This window comes from Tiliqua scincoides, chromosome 1 (assembly GCF_035046505.1).
Source record: "Tiliqua scincoides isolate rTilSci1 chromosome 1, rTilSci1.hap2, whole genome shotgun sequence".
NCBI classification, from domain to species: domain Eukaryota; kingdom Metazoa; phylum Chordata; class Lepidosauria; order Squamata; family Scincidae; genus Tiliqua; species Tiliqua scincoides.
This window is the reverse complement of record NC_089821.1, coordinates 193603226-193619584: the sequence shown is the minus strand read 5'-3', so window position 1 is coordinate 193619584 and position 16359 is coordinate 193603226. Positions and strand designations below refer to the sequence as shown.

The window sequence follows — 16359 nt, the reverse complement described above, 5'->3', positions numbered from 1 at the left end:
TCCCCAAATGCAGTCACATACCAGGGTAGCATCAAGTCTAATATATTAAAAATAAAATATTGAAATGAATGGGGACCCACCTGAAATGGGCTCGCGACCTACCTAGTGGGTCCTGACCCACAGTCTGAGAAACACTGTACACAGGAGGGGGACAGTGAAAGTTCTCAGCCTAAGCAGAACAGAGTTAGATGTGAATTTAAACTGAGAACTCATCCTCAACATTTCAGCTACAACAAATTTGAATCCAATCATACGAGACTAGCACGATCAAAACAATATGCTCATTTAGCCGTTAAAGGCTGGAGACAGATAATCAGGTGTTTTTAGGAAGTTGAAAATAGTTTGAATCAGTTTCAACAGTGTACAATACACACCTATTCCTTCATCCTGATATTGTGTATGATCAAACAGGCTTAGAAGGTTTTTGAAACTATAGAAAAGTTGTCAAACCTGTTTACTAGAGATGAAAGTGAGACAAATGAACACATCACACATGACAATCCCTTTTTCAGTCCACCTCCATCTTGCTCCTGCGCAGATTATTTTAACAAATGAGAAGCAATGCAAGTGGACACAAAGTAATGCAAGTCTGAACAACAAAATATGAGAACACAGGCAAATGTTCCCACTTACATCAGAATACCTATACTGCCTAAGGTTTTACATACAAATTCATTGCTTGGTCTGAAGTAGATTTAAACTGCAACTTTGTGTGCTTATTTGAAGGAAACTGCAACATAAGAACATAAGAACAGCCCCACCGGATCAGGCCATAGGCCCATCTAGTCCAACTTCCTACAGGAAGCTGCCCATCTCACAGCGGCCCACCAAATGCCCCAGGGAGCACACCAGATAACCTCATCCTGGTGCACTCCCTTGCATCTGGCATTCTGACATAGCCCATTTCTAAAATCAGGAGGTTGCACATACACATCATGGCTTGTAACCTGTAATGGATTTTTCCTCCAGAAACTTGTCCAATTCCATTTTAAAGGTGCCCAGGCCAGACGCCATCACCACATCCTGTGGCAAGGAGTTCCACAGACCAACCACACGCTGAGTAAAGAAATATTTTCTTTTGTTTGTTCTAACTCTCCCAATACTCAATTTTAGTGGATGTCCCCTGGTTCTGGTGTTATGTGAGAGTATAAAGAGCATCTCTCTATCCACTCTGTCCATCCCCTGCATAAGTTTGTATGTCTAAATCATGTCCCCCCTCAGGCGCCTCTTTTCTAGGCTGAAGAGGCCCAAACGCCGTAGCCTTTCCTCATAAGGAAGATGCCCCAGCCCAGTAATCATCTTAGTCACTCTCTTTTGCACCTTTTCCATTTCCACTATGTCTTTTTTGAGATGCGGCAACCAGAACTGGACACAATACTCCAGGTGTAGCCTTACCATCGATTTGTACAACGGCATTATAATATTAGCCGTTTTGTTCTCAATACTTTTTCTAATGATCCCAAGCATAGAATTGGCCTTCTTTACTTCCGCTGCACATTGGGTCGACACTTTAATAATAATAAATAATAAATTTTATTTCTATCCCGCCCTTCTCCCTAAAGGGACCCACTAAAGGGACCCCCTAAAGCAGGGGTGCTCAATAGGTGGATCGCGATCTACCGGTAGATCGCGAGGCAAAATGAGTAGATCGCGGAGTGCCAACCCCCCCCCCTTCAGGTGCCTCTGGGAGGAAACGCCGGGAGTAAGGCCCATTGTACTCAATGGGGCTTACTCCCAGGTAAGTGTGGCTAGGATTGCAGCCTCACAGCCTAATCCTAGGCATGTCTACTCAGGAGTAAGTCCTGTTATACTCAGTGGGGCTCAAGGTACACCAACATACATTGTACATATAAATGTTATATGTTATGATGGCGCGAACATTGTAAAAAAAACTCTGGTAGATCTCCAGGCCTTGCTGGGTTTCAAAGTAGCTCTCGAGCCAAAAAAGGGTGAGCACCCCTGCCCTAAAGGGACTCACTTTCATCAACCTGTCCACCACCAGCTCAAGATCTCTCTCCTGATCTGTCACAGACAGCTCAGAACCCATCAGCCTATATGTGAAGTTTTGATTTTTTTGCCCCAATGTGCATGACTTTTACTGACATTGTTGCGCATCTGCCATTTTGCTGCCCATTCTGCCAGTCTGGAAAGATCCTTCTGGAGCTCAAATGGAAACAGTAATTTACTGGTGTTTTTAGGAACAAAAAACACAATGTATTCCTTCTTTTATCTTCCTATATAAGTTGTTAACTAAAGACTCAGTTCTACATCTAAATTATACCTGCCAATATATGCTTAGCATAGAACATTCCACCTGTGCCACTGCAGTCTCACAAGGCCACAATATTAATATAGAGTTCTGTAGATACCTTAAAGCAGGGGCGTCAAACATAAGGCCCATGGGCCAGATGTAGCCCTTGGAAGCTCTTTACCCATCACCACCCATGATAATTGGGCTCTCCCAGTGCCACCCTTTCAGCAGCACCGCTTCTGCTGAGGCTATGGGAAGGCCTCAGAAGGCAAGGAATACAACAGGGGAAGAAGCAGACCAAGGGGGTGAGAAAGGGAGATGCTGCCAAGATGCTGGGAGAGCATAATTATCATGTGGGCCACCCTTTCAGTAGCTTCTGCTGAGGTATCACTTTGCAGACTACCTCTCAGCTGCTGAGCTTTGGTGATACTACAACAGAAGTGGTGCTGCTAAAAGGGTGGCTCATGTGATAATTGTGCTTGAAAATATTATAAAGATTATCAGTTTCTCTTCTGTCATTTGCAGCTAATGATCTTTTATAAGTGCTTATTTCTCACCATCATCTGCTTAATTACATCACTTCTGGCCCTCAGCAAGCGCCGTGAAAGCTATTTGGCCCACTATATGAAAAGAGTTTGACATCCCTGCCTTAAAAGATTGGAGTGCTGGCGAGTCACTGTGTTTTACTAAGCAAACTGTGTCAAAAAAAGGAAAGGTATACAAACTGTAAGTAAAGAAGATCCCTTTGCATGGAAAATTAGTTTGGAAAAATGTGGAGGTCCATCGTTAAAACATCTTGAGCAAATATTTTAATTTTTCAGCAGTTTTCAACCAGCACACTGTGGCACACTGGTGTGCAATGAATGGTCCACAGGTGTGCTATAGGAGGATTGTTTATTAGTAGAGCCATTGGGGGATGTGAGCCCCCACCCCTGCCAGCGATATGGTGTGCTTTGTCAACTGTCCAAAAAACGATGGTGTGCCTTGACAATTTTAGCGCTTTATCAGTGTGCCATGAGATGAAAAAGACTGGGAATTGCTGCTCTGGTTCGAGGATTCCAGTCTATCTACTTCTCTTACTGGGATTTATAACGGGATAGCAACATTGGGTTCTACTGAATAAACAACATTTTTTCTTTCCAACCTATGTCCTTCACAAACACTGAAGTTAAAGTTCCATATTAAAGTAGAACTAGGAACAAAGTCTCTTGAACAGTTCCCATGATACAACACATCATGCCATGCCTACAGATCTAATTCACAGTCTCTACTGAAAACAATACACATAAAAATGTCAGGACCTGAAAATCTATGTAAATTGAGTGCAGAGATTAGTGCTTTAGTAATTGGACTATCATACATAACGAAGTATCAATACTTTAACTTCTAAAAATATTTACATGGAACAATGCTCCATTGATTTCAGTGGGAACTGCTTCCAATGGGGGCTGTATTCTTACAACCTACTGCTAATAATGCTTATGCAGAAGCAAGTACTGTAGATCATAATAGAACTTAGAGTTCAGTCCTTTCAGGCCTGCACTGGCACTCAGTGTTGCAAATGTGCCATAAGGCACACTTGTGACACCCTGCACTGAACCAGCGCCAGGCAGAGGCTGGCCAAAATCTGCCTGGAGCTCTGGGCAAGCGCCAGACGGTGGTACAGTAAGAGCGGAGGCGTTGCGGGGCAGGGGAAGGCAGAACAGGGATGGGAGCAGGGTGGGAGGGGGCGGAGACGGCAACAGGCTAACCCTCCTCTGGCCTAGGAGACCCAACATGAGTCTCCTTGATTCTGTGACCATTCAACAGCAGGCGCAGATCCAAGGAGACTCAACGGGGCTGCATAAGTCTTACATGGGGTAAGGGAACTTAAGCTGCTTACACCAGGAGACCTGGTGCTGCTTCCCAGCCCTGCTGGGTGCAGTCGTTGCCATTTTGGCGCTGCTGCAGTCCTGGGCACTAGGAAGCATTGGATTGGGCTACCCAACCCAAGTCAACCCAATCTACAATTGCAGCATATCTTAAATTTAGGTTGCAGACCTAAACATATTGATTCAGTTGTAAGCCACACTGAATGTATTAGGCTTGACTTTTACGTAAATGTGCATAGGACCAGTCAGCACTTCAAAATACATGAGATTTAAGTCAACCAACTTATTACCTAGCAAGAGGCAGAGCATAGAAGAAATTAAACACACAAAAACACACAATGTAAAGCCACAGCAATTAAAATGGCTTTCATGTCCTTGTATAATACACAAAAATGTGATACAAATTTTTATTTTTCTATGTAATGTGGTCATATTCTTGATAGGTAAGTTACACATGCATGACTAACCTTGTGAATGTGTCTTCCTTCTTGAGAACGTAATATAATCCCCACCCATGTTTACAATGTTTGCTGGGCTAGGTCTTAAGTTAGGTTCTCACAGGCATTTTCTCTACCACAACGAAGTAATTTCTCTACTATTACCCCACAGATTAAATCATTAGATTATGTTAGTCTGGTGAATTCAAGAAGTGTTTTACAAGCTTCAGGAATCAGGTCTGATGATTTCTAGCGGTTGTGAATCACATGAACCAATTCTACACAAACTTTACATGTGATGGTAGAGAAACAGTTATTAGCTTAGGACTGGGGAAAAAGACTGGAAAACCTGTTCAACTTTTTACTTAAGCTTAACAATTCAATTGCCTAGCAAAATAAAAAATATTTCATGTTACTCTAATCTGTGAGCTAACAGAAATCACCTTATAATGAAAGGAAAAGTGGCTGTGAGAGCCCATAGACACTAGGCTGTGACAAACGTTTGTAAGTATGGATGGGAATAACATTATGTTCTCAAGATGATACAGTCACCAGATTAGTCATTTATATGTAATTTATTCCCATGTCAAGAATCTCATTTGACTACATGTCAGATAAAAGATAAAAATGCAACTTTTATGTGACATACAAAAAAACTGTGAATCAGACCCAGAGATTACATCAGCAAAAATCCACTAAATGAATTAGGAGTTCAGCCAATGAAAACTTAATTTCTTGTACAATATACGCGTAAAACTTGACCACAAAGTGAACTGTTGTTCAAGTGTCCACCCCACACCATTTTTGGGGGGCCATTTCAGGATCAATCTGATGGGAACAATACATTCCAGGTTTATGAATCTTCATGTTTTTTAACTCATGGCTATGAAAATGCTACAAGAAATGTTTCACAGTGTTTTTTTAAACGAATCCTTTGACTCAGATCAATGCCACAAATAAGAAGATAAAACCACATTCTAGAACAGTGATATTCAACCTTTTTCTACTCTCAGCACACTGATAAGGTACTAAAGGCACGCCATCAGTTTTTTGACAATTGTAAAGGCACACCGGGCTGCTGATAGGGAGCTCACATCCCCACTGGTCTTATTAACAAATGGCCCTCCCCCAAATTCTCATGGCACACCTGCAGACCATTTGCAGCACACCAGTGTGCCATGGCACAGTGGTTGAAAATGGCTGTTCTAGAATATGTTTGTCACAAGAAGAGAGTAGGGATGAACTCAAAATACACAACCTAAGGGTCAAATATCAAGTTATGTTAAGCTTGTCTTTATGAAACAGGAACCTTGGGAGGAGGATTCATAGTGGGACTGTGGTGTGGAGGGGAATAGCTTCACTTTACAGATCCTTCCAAATGACTTAAACAAGTAAGTCAACCCTTGGATGAAAAGGAAAGAATTTAAAAAACCCTATGGTCACAAGATAATCTGAGACTGAGACACTTTTCTCCCTGATCCTGAAAATACATCAAATACATCACTTTAGGAACTATAAATCACTACTAGAATCTTGTGCTATTCAATCCCCTTTCTAATTAAAAAACCTCTAGTAGCTGAATTGAGACTTCTGCCAGTCAAGGTTGACAGTACTGGATTAGACAGTTCCACAATGTCACTTAGTATAAGGTCCAAACTACATGTTACATTGAATTTTGTATAACTTTCTCCCAACATTTGTTGTTTAAACATTCACTGGAGTCTATAATCAGGATAAGAATGGGCTGGGGATAAGAATAGGCCCTCAGTTTGGCTGTACTTGTCGTAAGAGGCGACTAAACAGCCACCGGGTAGATGGGACTCGTCAGCCTGGGAAGGCAGCTCATCTGAGTGAAGGAAAACTCTGATCCCAAACCTCCACTGCCTTGTGGCTACATCCAGTTATGGAAAAGGCTTCAGGAGTCAACCTCGAGGCAAAATCCGGAGCCGGAGTCCCTCAGGCAGTTCATGGCTGAACACAGTTACGTTCTGGCAACTCCTGCGGCGCCGCTGGAACCAACCGTATTGGCCTCTGCCTTTCCATTGGACCATTTCAGCAGCGTGGAGAGGGGAGATTTGCTGCAGGGTAACAGCCTATCCTCCATACATGCTTTACCCAGGCTTCACGCACTGGAGAGGACACTCTGTTCCAGAACCACCATTCAGAGCGTGACACCATAGTCTTCCAAGACTGAAGGATGCCAACACATTATCAGGAGCAGGGGAGGGCGAGGAAAGGCATAACCCTTTCCCTGCTGTTTTCCCTCTGAAAGTTATTTGCAGCGGCTCCCCACTTCCCATGCAAGGGATAAGGAAAAGGAGCTCGATGAGCTAGTTATAAAAGGAAATATGGCAAGCAGGGAAAGGATTAAGTACCTCCTCTTTAGCTGGTCTTTCTCTTCTCTTGACTGTAGCTGCCAGAGGCTGTTTTTCATTATATAAATGTATAAAAACATCAGGGGAAAGTTACATGGAAGTTTTTGTAGTTTGGCCCTCAGTTAACTAGTTATTCCCCTGAGTACTGAGGAAAAAGTCTCATACAAATAAAATATTATTGAGGTGCAGTAGGTAAGAATGCAATTATAGAAAACATATTGTTATAATCGTTAGCAGAAAAAAAGAAAACTTGTAATTTTTCCTGAACAAAAGAAACATTTCTTATTTTAAAAAAAGCAGTATGGCGAACATTCTGTGAAATGAAATACCAAAATGAACTTTGTTTCATAATGGATGCAAATAAAAAAAGTATTCTAATTGCCTTCAATTACATGAATTGTACGTTTCTATTGCCTTTCAATAAAAAAGTATTCACAAAGGTAACAAGTACTGGAATTTCTGTGTAGTAATCAAAGTCAAGTCATTGTTTTTACACAAATAAAATCCAAGTATTAGGATGCAGCTCTAGTAATTATAACCTATGCTTACTTAGGGATTTAATAAACAACTACCTGCAACAAGCACTCTAATTTAAAATGTGAAACTACTTACAGGCTAACTTTAGTTGTGACACTTCTGGAAACATCAAAGCATATATTTCTCTGCTTTGCGTTGTCCAAATCAGGAGCTGTCTTTTCATTTGTTGTCATCTGGCCATTTTTATGCTTGTCAGCATGCAACAGAATACTGCCATCAGAGCTGTTAGCAGGAAACAATGTATTAGACCCTGTCCCTTCAGAAAGTGACAGAGGGCAATTGCCAGTGATAACCTCAGAAGACTCTACGATGTTCACCCCAAAAGACGTTGTTTCTACTGAAGTACATTTTGATGTTGGGGAACCATCAGTTGTGCCTTCTGTCTGTCTTTTGGTAGATGAATCTTTCCCATTAGTTTTCAAGACTGTAGGCGAAAGAGGACCTGTGTCAGACTGATTCTTTTTCAAGGATTTTCTCCTATATGGAGATGAAGTTGTGGGCTGTTGTTTGCTTTTCTCTGACTCTGTCTTAGTTACCCCCCTGTGGTTACTTCCAGCCCTTACGTCATGGTTACCTGTGGGGGAATTATTCTGTTGAGAAGCCCTAACTTTTCTTTCAGAGCTGCTTGTCTTTTCTGAAGCTAAATCTGTAGATATATTATCAAAAACAGGTTCTTCTTTAGCTGTATGTTCAGTCGTGTCTCTATTTCCATTTGGCACATCAGTGGATGACTGAGATTTTCTCCTCTTTCCAGACCTCCTCACTACAGATTTTTTATCCATTGTGTCTGCACCACCACAGTTGTTGTCTAATATAGCAGTCACTGGCTCAGCCAAATCTGGTTGTTCAGTTCTACGCAGGAAAATATCCAATGTCAGCACTCTAGAAGGGTGGGCACGCTCACTTGGCTTTGATTCCAAAATGGAGAGCTGGTCTTTTGGTGTCGCATATTCTGATTCTGCAAATGAGTGGACATTCACTAGATGCTTGTGGTTTAGAATGCTATGTTCCAGGTCCTCACTTGGTATATTAGTTAAACTTTTTAAGAAATTTGGAGTTGTGGTTTTAGTTGTATCAGTGACAAGATCACTCTCCACTTCCAGGGTCTGCAGGGTAAGGTTGCTGTCACACAATGTATTTTTTATTGTCTCACTACTGCTGCGCCAATCAGATGACCATTCACTGTCAGAAGAAGCTCCTTTAGTATTCCATTCAGAAACAATGTTATTATACAAAGGTGTCAGATCCCTATTGTAGATTAATTCTTCTGTCTGTTCAACAGTAGTCTGTATCCTTGACCTATTATAATCACAAATCTTATCAATAAGAGACTCTTCACTTTTAGATAGATCTTTTAAATCTTCAATATCTATTGATGCCAAAGGAGCTGTATTCTTTTCAGGAGATCCTGATGTTAGACTTTTATCGTGTGGACTGAAAGAAGCCCATGTGTTTTTGGGACTTCTCCTTCTCCCAGTAGTAAAAAAATTTCCAAACTTTCCCAAAACTGGTTTCTTTTTGTTTTCTTCCTTAGAAGGCTCTGAAGTGTGTGTTCTGGACTACATAACAAAAACAAAAAGTAAAGGAAGACAGTTAGAAAAAACAATAAGGGCTTACTTCACACATATATTTTTGTTATCAAATATTTATACGCCCAAAAGAACTGAAACCTGAAACTGAATTGCTTATTAAAACAGCAGAATTTTCTTTGGAAAGAGTAACTCTACATTCCAAGTAAGCATCTCATACATCTTGCATGAGTAACTCAAACCCTGTTTATGCAAACATTCACAAACAGCCTCATACCCTTACTCAAACTAATGCACAGAAATTGTTTGTCTAAGCTGTTAAAGCAGGTATGCATGATCCACCTGTTTTCAGGTGCCAAACAAAGTGGCATCTGAAAGACAAAACTTTCTAGGCAGTGTTGTTAAACTCAGTGCAAAGGCTCCATTAGTAATAAAATTGCCCTGGATGAGCAGGGGACTGTTGCACAGACACCTATCTAATGGTGTTAACCAACAGCCAGAATCATCCTTGCTAGGCAGATGTAGTTGCTGGTCCTCTCAGAAACTCAACTCATGACTTCCACTGCCCTACTCAGAACGGGTATACCACAAACATAATTCGACAACATCTGGCAACAGTCCAACGTGATGTTAGATAAAGAAGCGACGGAAGTGTTAGAAAAAAGTGCGGGAGCAGCAAGAAGGGCATGTGGCCCATTTCCTCGGCGCGCCTGCAGCTTCCTCCTGGCCTGCCCAAGCGCACCCAGAGCCCTGCAACTCAGCCTCTGCGCCCAGCGCTGGTTCAGCCGAAGCAGGCTCCGACGAAGCCCTTCTCGCCCCTTCCAACTTGGAGCGCCTTCCCGGAGGCGTCCAAGAAGACGCGGGGAGCGCGTTCATCGCCCACCATCACCCCCCTCCAGGACCAGGCGAGGCTCCTCTCGGTCCTGCGCCCGCGCCTTCCGTTCCCGAAAGCAGGCAGCTCACCTGTTCTCCGGGAGCTCCCCTCGGCCAAGAATTGGCGACCCGTCCCCGGGACAGCCTCAGGGAAGCCCCTTCCCCTGGCTTCGGACAGGCAGCCCGCGAGAGGAGAGTCGAGGCCGGCTGTCGCGCAGGCGCCAGGTGTCTGAATGCCAAAGCCTGCCACGCCCGGCCGCCGCAGCCGTGCCCGCCTCCGCCTCCAGCAGCTGCAGCCGCTGCTCTACCTGGCACGGGCGCGGGGGGGGGGAGCGCCCCGCTCCAGCCGCCCAAAGGAGAGGCCGGCGGCTGCCCAAGGGGAGAGACCTTGACGTCGCCTGGTGCCCTCGGCGGGGCTCGCTGGCAAGAACGTGTGCAGGGCCCCGGGCACACTCGGAGCGCATTTCCTTCGCCTCAGCCGCCACCCCGCTGAACGCAGGGAATGAAGCCACAAAGGTTCCCGGCTTGCGGGCAGGCACGCCTGAGCCCCGGCACCTCTTTCCAGGTGGAAACCGCCACACCGTCGAAGGCCTCTGAAGTGGCATGGGAGGAAGGGCAGGGCTCCAACTGGAGCCTAGAAGCTGGAGGGCTTCACCATCAGAGAGCCTTTGGGGAATGTAGCCACTGACCAGAGTGCGACGGGGCTCGCAAAAGGCATCGTGGGTGTGTTCTGGAATCGGACTCAGAAAAAGCTCTGCACTGCACCCCAGGTGCCCACTCCCACCCCCTGATGGCACACTGGGGAACTGCCATTGGTATTGAGGGTTCAAGAGTCAGCCCAGCGTGGCAGGAAGCCACTACAGTGCAGAACAGCAACACCGGAGGGGGGGAGGGAGAGGCAGCCTAAACTTTCTCCCACATTAGATTTCCAAAAGAAAAATGATGGGGCATGTCACATGAATGCTCCCATCCTAAATGCAAATAGGCCACAAGCACCTGTGCAACTCACCCCCTCGAAAGGGAGAGAAAGAACCACGAACCATCTGAGTAGGTGGAAAGTGTCTGTTCATTACCACAGTGGCCCAATAATGGGGCTCACTGGAGGGATGAACAGTTGCCTTCTTTTTTGTTTGGCCTGTTTGTCCATCCTCCCCCTTGCTCCCAACAGCAGTGCAGAACAGAAAGCTTAAGGTGCCATGGCACCATGCAGAACTTCACAGAGGAAAGCAAGAGGATGTGCCAACAAGCAAAGCAGTTGCCAGGAAAGGTATTTCTTAGTACAACAAAAGCCCCAAAATCTTGGGCACAGCACAGCCTCTACGTATCTGTTCAGGACAAGAAGCTGCCGAGAGCAAAACTGACAAATTCTGATGCCATGGTGAAAAGCCAGGAGTTCTTGTTGGGCTTTGTTTTGTTTTTTAAAATAACCAATCACTGCCAAGAAGCTACGTCTGAAGTTGCCTAGGTTATAAAACAAGTCTTAACATACATATTTCAAAGGCGGTTTGGTATGAATGAGATGCTCTGATAATTAAAAAGAGAAAAATAGAAAGCTGATCTGTATCTGGTGAGCATCTAGCCTTCCATGCCTCTTGGTAATAGAGATATCAATGAGACTATGGGGTAGGGGAGTGAGTGATTGTTTTTGATAACCTATATCAGGTCTCAATCTGTTATAAGCAAATTTTTCTATAATTTTTCAAATTTTTCTATTTCTCAATGGAACAAAATATGTTCAGAATCCCTGACATGGTTTTATGAGAATTTTTTTTTAATTTTGACAAATCGTAGACTGTATATTTTAATACTACAGATCATAAACTCAGTATAGAATGTACATTAGGAGAGTCAGTCCATTGGATTTACCAAGCAGATGGCCTAAATAACGGTATTCAATTCAGCATGAAGCTCCAATTGCCTCTGAAAATGACTTATTAGAGGTGGGAGAAAATGGTGACAACAAAAATAAAAACACATAACATCACTTACTGCACTTCTCATTTTTGTAAAACACACACCCCTGCCCAAAAATATAAAACTGTTTTATTTGGTTTTTATTTATTATTTAGGGGGAGGGGTGCATGGATAATGACGGTGGCTGCATTTAAGAACATAAGAACAGCCCCACTGGATCAGGCCATAGGCCCATCTAGTCCAGCTTCCTGTATCTCACAGCAGCCCACCAAATGCCCCGGGGAACACTCCAGATAACAAGAGACCTCATTCTGGTGCCCTCCTTTGCATCTGGCATTCTGACACAATACCACCTATGTCCCCTACCTAGTACACTTTTATAGCAATTATAATTTAATTTATATACAAAACATGCTCCTCAAACATATTAAAGTACTTAGATATAAACTTCCAGTCTAATACTGCTAGCAAATGTCACCTCTCATAAAACAGGCACAGAGTATCAGGGTGACTTTACTGGGCTGAGTTCCCACAGCAGCAAAAATAGTGGCATTTTGAGGGACAACCAAGTAGTTAAGGCAGTAACAGATTTGTTAGTGAGGAGTGCCTCTTTTCCACCATCACTACTTCTTCTTGAAAACAGAATCACTAAGCATATTGTGTCCCAACTGCTGTTGACCTGACTGTCACTAGCTGCACTTGTGTGGTGGGAGCTGCTGTCCCTTGCACAATTCCACTGCTGCTCCTGCTAATTGCCTGAATTCCAGTAACTACCCTTGCAGCTGAGGCTAGAACTGATGGCACTGGCTCTCTGTTTTTAATGGGAAAAGGAAAAAACCACAGCTGGATTCACATACTCTAAAACAAGAGTTCTGGAGTTCTGCTGGGTCTCTGCTATTGTTCCAAGCATTGGTGTTGGAAGCCCAAACAAGGAGGTCACGGGTTCAGAACACCCCCTTCTCCAGAGCAGCTCTACCCAATGAGATTGGAACTGTTTTGCCCACTGGGGTAAGATAGGTGCACTACTCTAATATAGACTGATAGTTTATAGCAAATATAGTCTCTATATATATGTGAGTCTGAGATTTAAACATGAATCAAATTTCATTCAGATGTGAAACAGGCATTGCATAATGCAATTGGGCAGAGGTCTGGTCTAGAGGGTAGAGGTCTAGAGGGTAGAGGTCTGGGCAGGAGGTCTGGTCTAGATGGTAGAGCCTCCGTCTGCCTGAAGATAACATCCACAAGGTCGTCAGTTCGAGGCCAGCGGCACCGTGCGACCTTGAAGCAGCTGACAAGCTGAAGCTGAGCTATTCCATCTGCTCTGAGCGTGGGAGGATGGAGGCCAGAATGTGAAGCCAGATCGGAATGAAACACCTGAATGTAGTGGTTCTTGAAAGAAAGAACCTTCTTTCAAATTGTAAAAATCCCTATTTAATAGTAGTAGTTGGCAACCTTCAGTCTCGAAAGATTATGGTATCGCGCTCTGAAAGGTGGTTCTGGAACAGCGTCTAGTGTGGCTGGAAAGGCCGATTCGGGAGTGACAATCCCTTCCACACTGGGAGCAAGTGCAGTCTGTCCCTGGCCTGTCTCCCTGGCTATGGGCCTTCCTTCTTTGCCTCTTAGCCTCAGACTGTTGGCCAAGTGTCTCTTCAAACTGGGAAAGGCCATGTTGCACAGCCTGCCTCCAAGCGGACTGCTCAGAGGCCAGGGTTTCCCACTTGTTGAGGTCCACTCCTAAGGCCTTCAGATCCCTCTTGCAGATGTCCTTGTACCGCAGCTGTGGTCTACCTGTAGGGCGCTTTCCTTGCACGAGTTCTCCATAGAGGAGATCCTTTGGGATCCGGCCATCATCCATTCTCACGACATGACCGAGCCAACGCAGGCGTCTCTGTTTCAGTAGTGCATACATGCTAGGGATTCCAGCACGTTCCAGGACTGTGTTGTTTGAAACTTTGTCCTGCCAGGTGATGCCGAGAATACGTCGGAGGCAGCGCATGTGGAAAGCATTCAGTTTCCTCTCCTGTTGTGAGTGAAGAGTCCATGACTCGCTGCAGTACAGAAGTGTACTCAGGACGCAAGCTCTGTAGACCTGGATCTTGGTATGTTCCGTCAGCTTCTTGTTGGACCAGACTCTCTTTGTGAGTCTGGAAAACGTGGTAGCTGCTTTACCGATGCGTTTGTTTAGCTCGGTATCGAGAGAAAGAGTGTCGGAGATCGTTGAGCCAAGGTACACAAAGTCATGGACAACCTCCAGTTCAACCTCCAGACAACCTATTTAATAAGGGATTTAAATAAATCCTGCCTATGTAAACTGCCTTGAATAAAGTCTTGAATAAAAGACCAAGAAAGGCGGTATATAAATACCTGTTTAAAAAAAAAAATTTGTACTGGAAGGCATTGCTGTTCTGTTGGCTACAGAGCAAAAGGGGGAAATTCATCCCTCCTCCCTCTCCACAGTCTGGAAGATGGCAAATGTACACAAACACACACACAAGGAAGAGAGATTCACAAAGACACATAGCTGAACACAAATTATACAAAATCAGCTCACTGAAGCGGAAAGCTATAGCTGGACCTTATTTTTTTGCCCCTGCCCTGCTACCATAGAAAGGGATGTTCCTGACACATGATTAAAATAAGAGATTTTAAAATCCCTTGGTGTTCAAGACACCTGTAGAGAGGGGAGGTGGTGGGATCTATTTCCTACCAACTCACACAAGGGTTAGAGGCTGGACTGCTTTTTGATCATTCTTTCGTTATGCTGAGAAGTGGTTAACAGTTCAAATTAGCTGATCTGCTGATGTTTCATTAGTCAGAGCTGATGACAAGAGATGTTCTCAGTTTGGAGGAGGTGGTGTCTTTCTAGAAGAGAGGACAACTGGTTAAAAGAAGCTTGGAATTTGAATTGAGAAAGATAATCCGAGGAAGATAAATGAGAGTATATAGCTAAAGTTAGCTGGGACCCGGAGCATGGTCTGGAGAGGAAGCTACATATTGTTCTCTTGCAATCTGCTGCTTTCTATTGGAATGCCTATTTGCTATTGCAGTACTCTATTTGAAAATAAAACAAATATTGCAAAAAAACTACATGCCTGCATATAGTGTCTGTAATCCAAAGGAAATGAAACCCCATAGCACTATCCCTGAAACATCTCACTGCTTGGGAACGTAGAGAGCATATAACAGTATTATGTGTTCTAAATGCCAGTTGCTGGAAAGCAACAACAGAAGAGGGTGATTTTCAGCAACTGGTATTTATAACATATAATACTGTTATGTGCTCTCTACTTTCCCAGGCAGTGAGATATTCTATGGATTACCTTAGCAATTAGCAGTAAGGAGGAGCAATGCATACAACAAGGCTCCTTTCTCACTGAGTTAGACATGCATCCCCTACAGAATGAGGATCATGTCTGGCTCAGCTTCAAAATTTCTGATACTTGGTGTTGTGACTCATGGCAAAAAGGTCTACCACAAGCAGTAGGAAAACTGTGGGGTTCAACACACCAGTTCCAAATTGTGCATGCCAAGGCGGAACAAATGCTGGGCATTTTTGATGCTGGGCATCATGTTTGTTTATGGCTTTGTGTTGTCTGTTATAATCTGAAACACATGACCCTTCAAATATAGTAGGAAGGATCTTAGTCAATGAAGATGGTCAACAATTCTAAAAAGCTGATATGAACTTCCTTTGCTGTAGTAACCAAGCTGCACTGATTCTGACAGAGCTGCAGTAAGCTCTCTATCCCCACATAGCTGTGATTAGTTCTGGATGGTGTGTTGGGATGGAAGGCACACCCTTGAAAAGACTGGTTGAGAAAGCCCACTTTTGGTGCCACAGAAATGCCAAAGGGAAAAATTTGTTATTGAAAGTGCTCAGTGCCAACTGTAAAGCATAGACATTCCGGATGTTGTGAAAATATCACAATGTGGAAATGAGCAGCTTTTATATGTCTGTAAAAAAGGCACCTTCATAGAGAAGCATCAGAATGTTCAGTATTAATATTGGGGCAGGGGGAGACATCTAGAGCGATGGTTGAGGAAGACTTGTGCCGAGTATGACCACACTTAGGCTAGAGCTAATTTCAGAGCCTATTTTGTGGTGGAGGCAGCGGCTAAGAGGTCATACTTCTCTGCCACCATTGTGTCCACGGAGAATCGTCCAGCTGAGCTCTTCCATGTGGTCTGTGGCCTATTCCATCTGCCCCCCCCCCAATGGGGAGAAGCACACGGAGGCTCACTGTGAAAGGTTTGCTAAGCACTGTGCAAGTTTGCTGTCTGATCAACAGACAAAGTCAATCAGATCTGGCATGACTTGGAAGCCACATTAGGATCTAGTGATGTGCCTGGGACATCTGTTATTCTATCATTTGGGATTCGTTTCAGCTTATAGAACTTGAAGATGTGGACAGGATTCTCTCGAATGTGGAGTCGTCTTCTTGCCCGCTCAACCCTTGTCCGGTGTGGCTAATTAGATGCACCTGGGGAGGGCTGGCCGAGTGGATAGGGAGGGTGGTGAATTCTTCTCTGAGACACAGGGTGTTGCCACCAACCTTGAAGCAGGCAGTG

The 16359-nt window shown here is 44.0% G+C and overlaps 1 protein-coding gene across 1 annotated transcript in view; it reads right to left on the bottom strand.

The window, feature by feature from the left end:
• The window catches only part of CRYBG1 (crystallin beta-gamma domain containing 1), a 144681-nt gene that overhangs the window by 54110 nt on the left and 74212 nt on the right, over positions 1–16359 (bottom strand). The window contains exon 3 of the mRNA XM_066610329.1: positions 7547–9030. Coding sequence (XP_066466426.1) covers positions 7547–9030 — 1484 coding nt within the window. The remainder of the gene's footprint in view (positions 1–7546; positions 9031–16359) is intronic.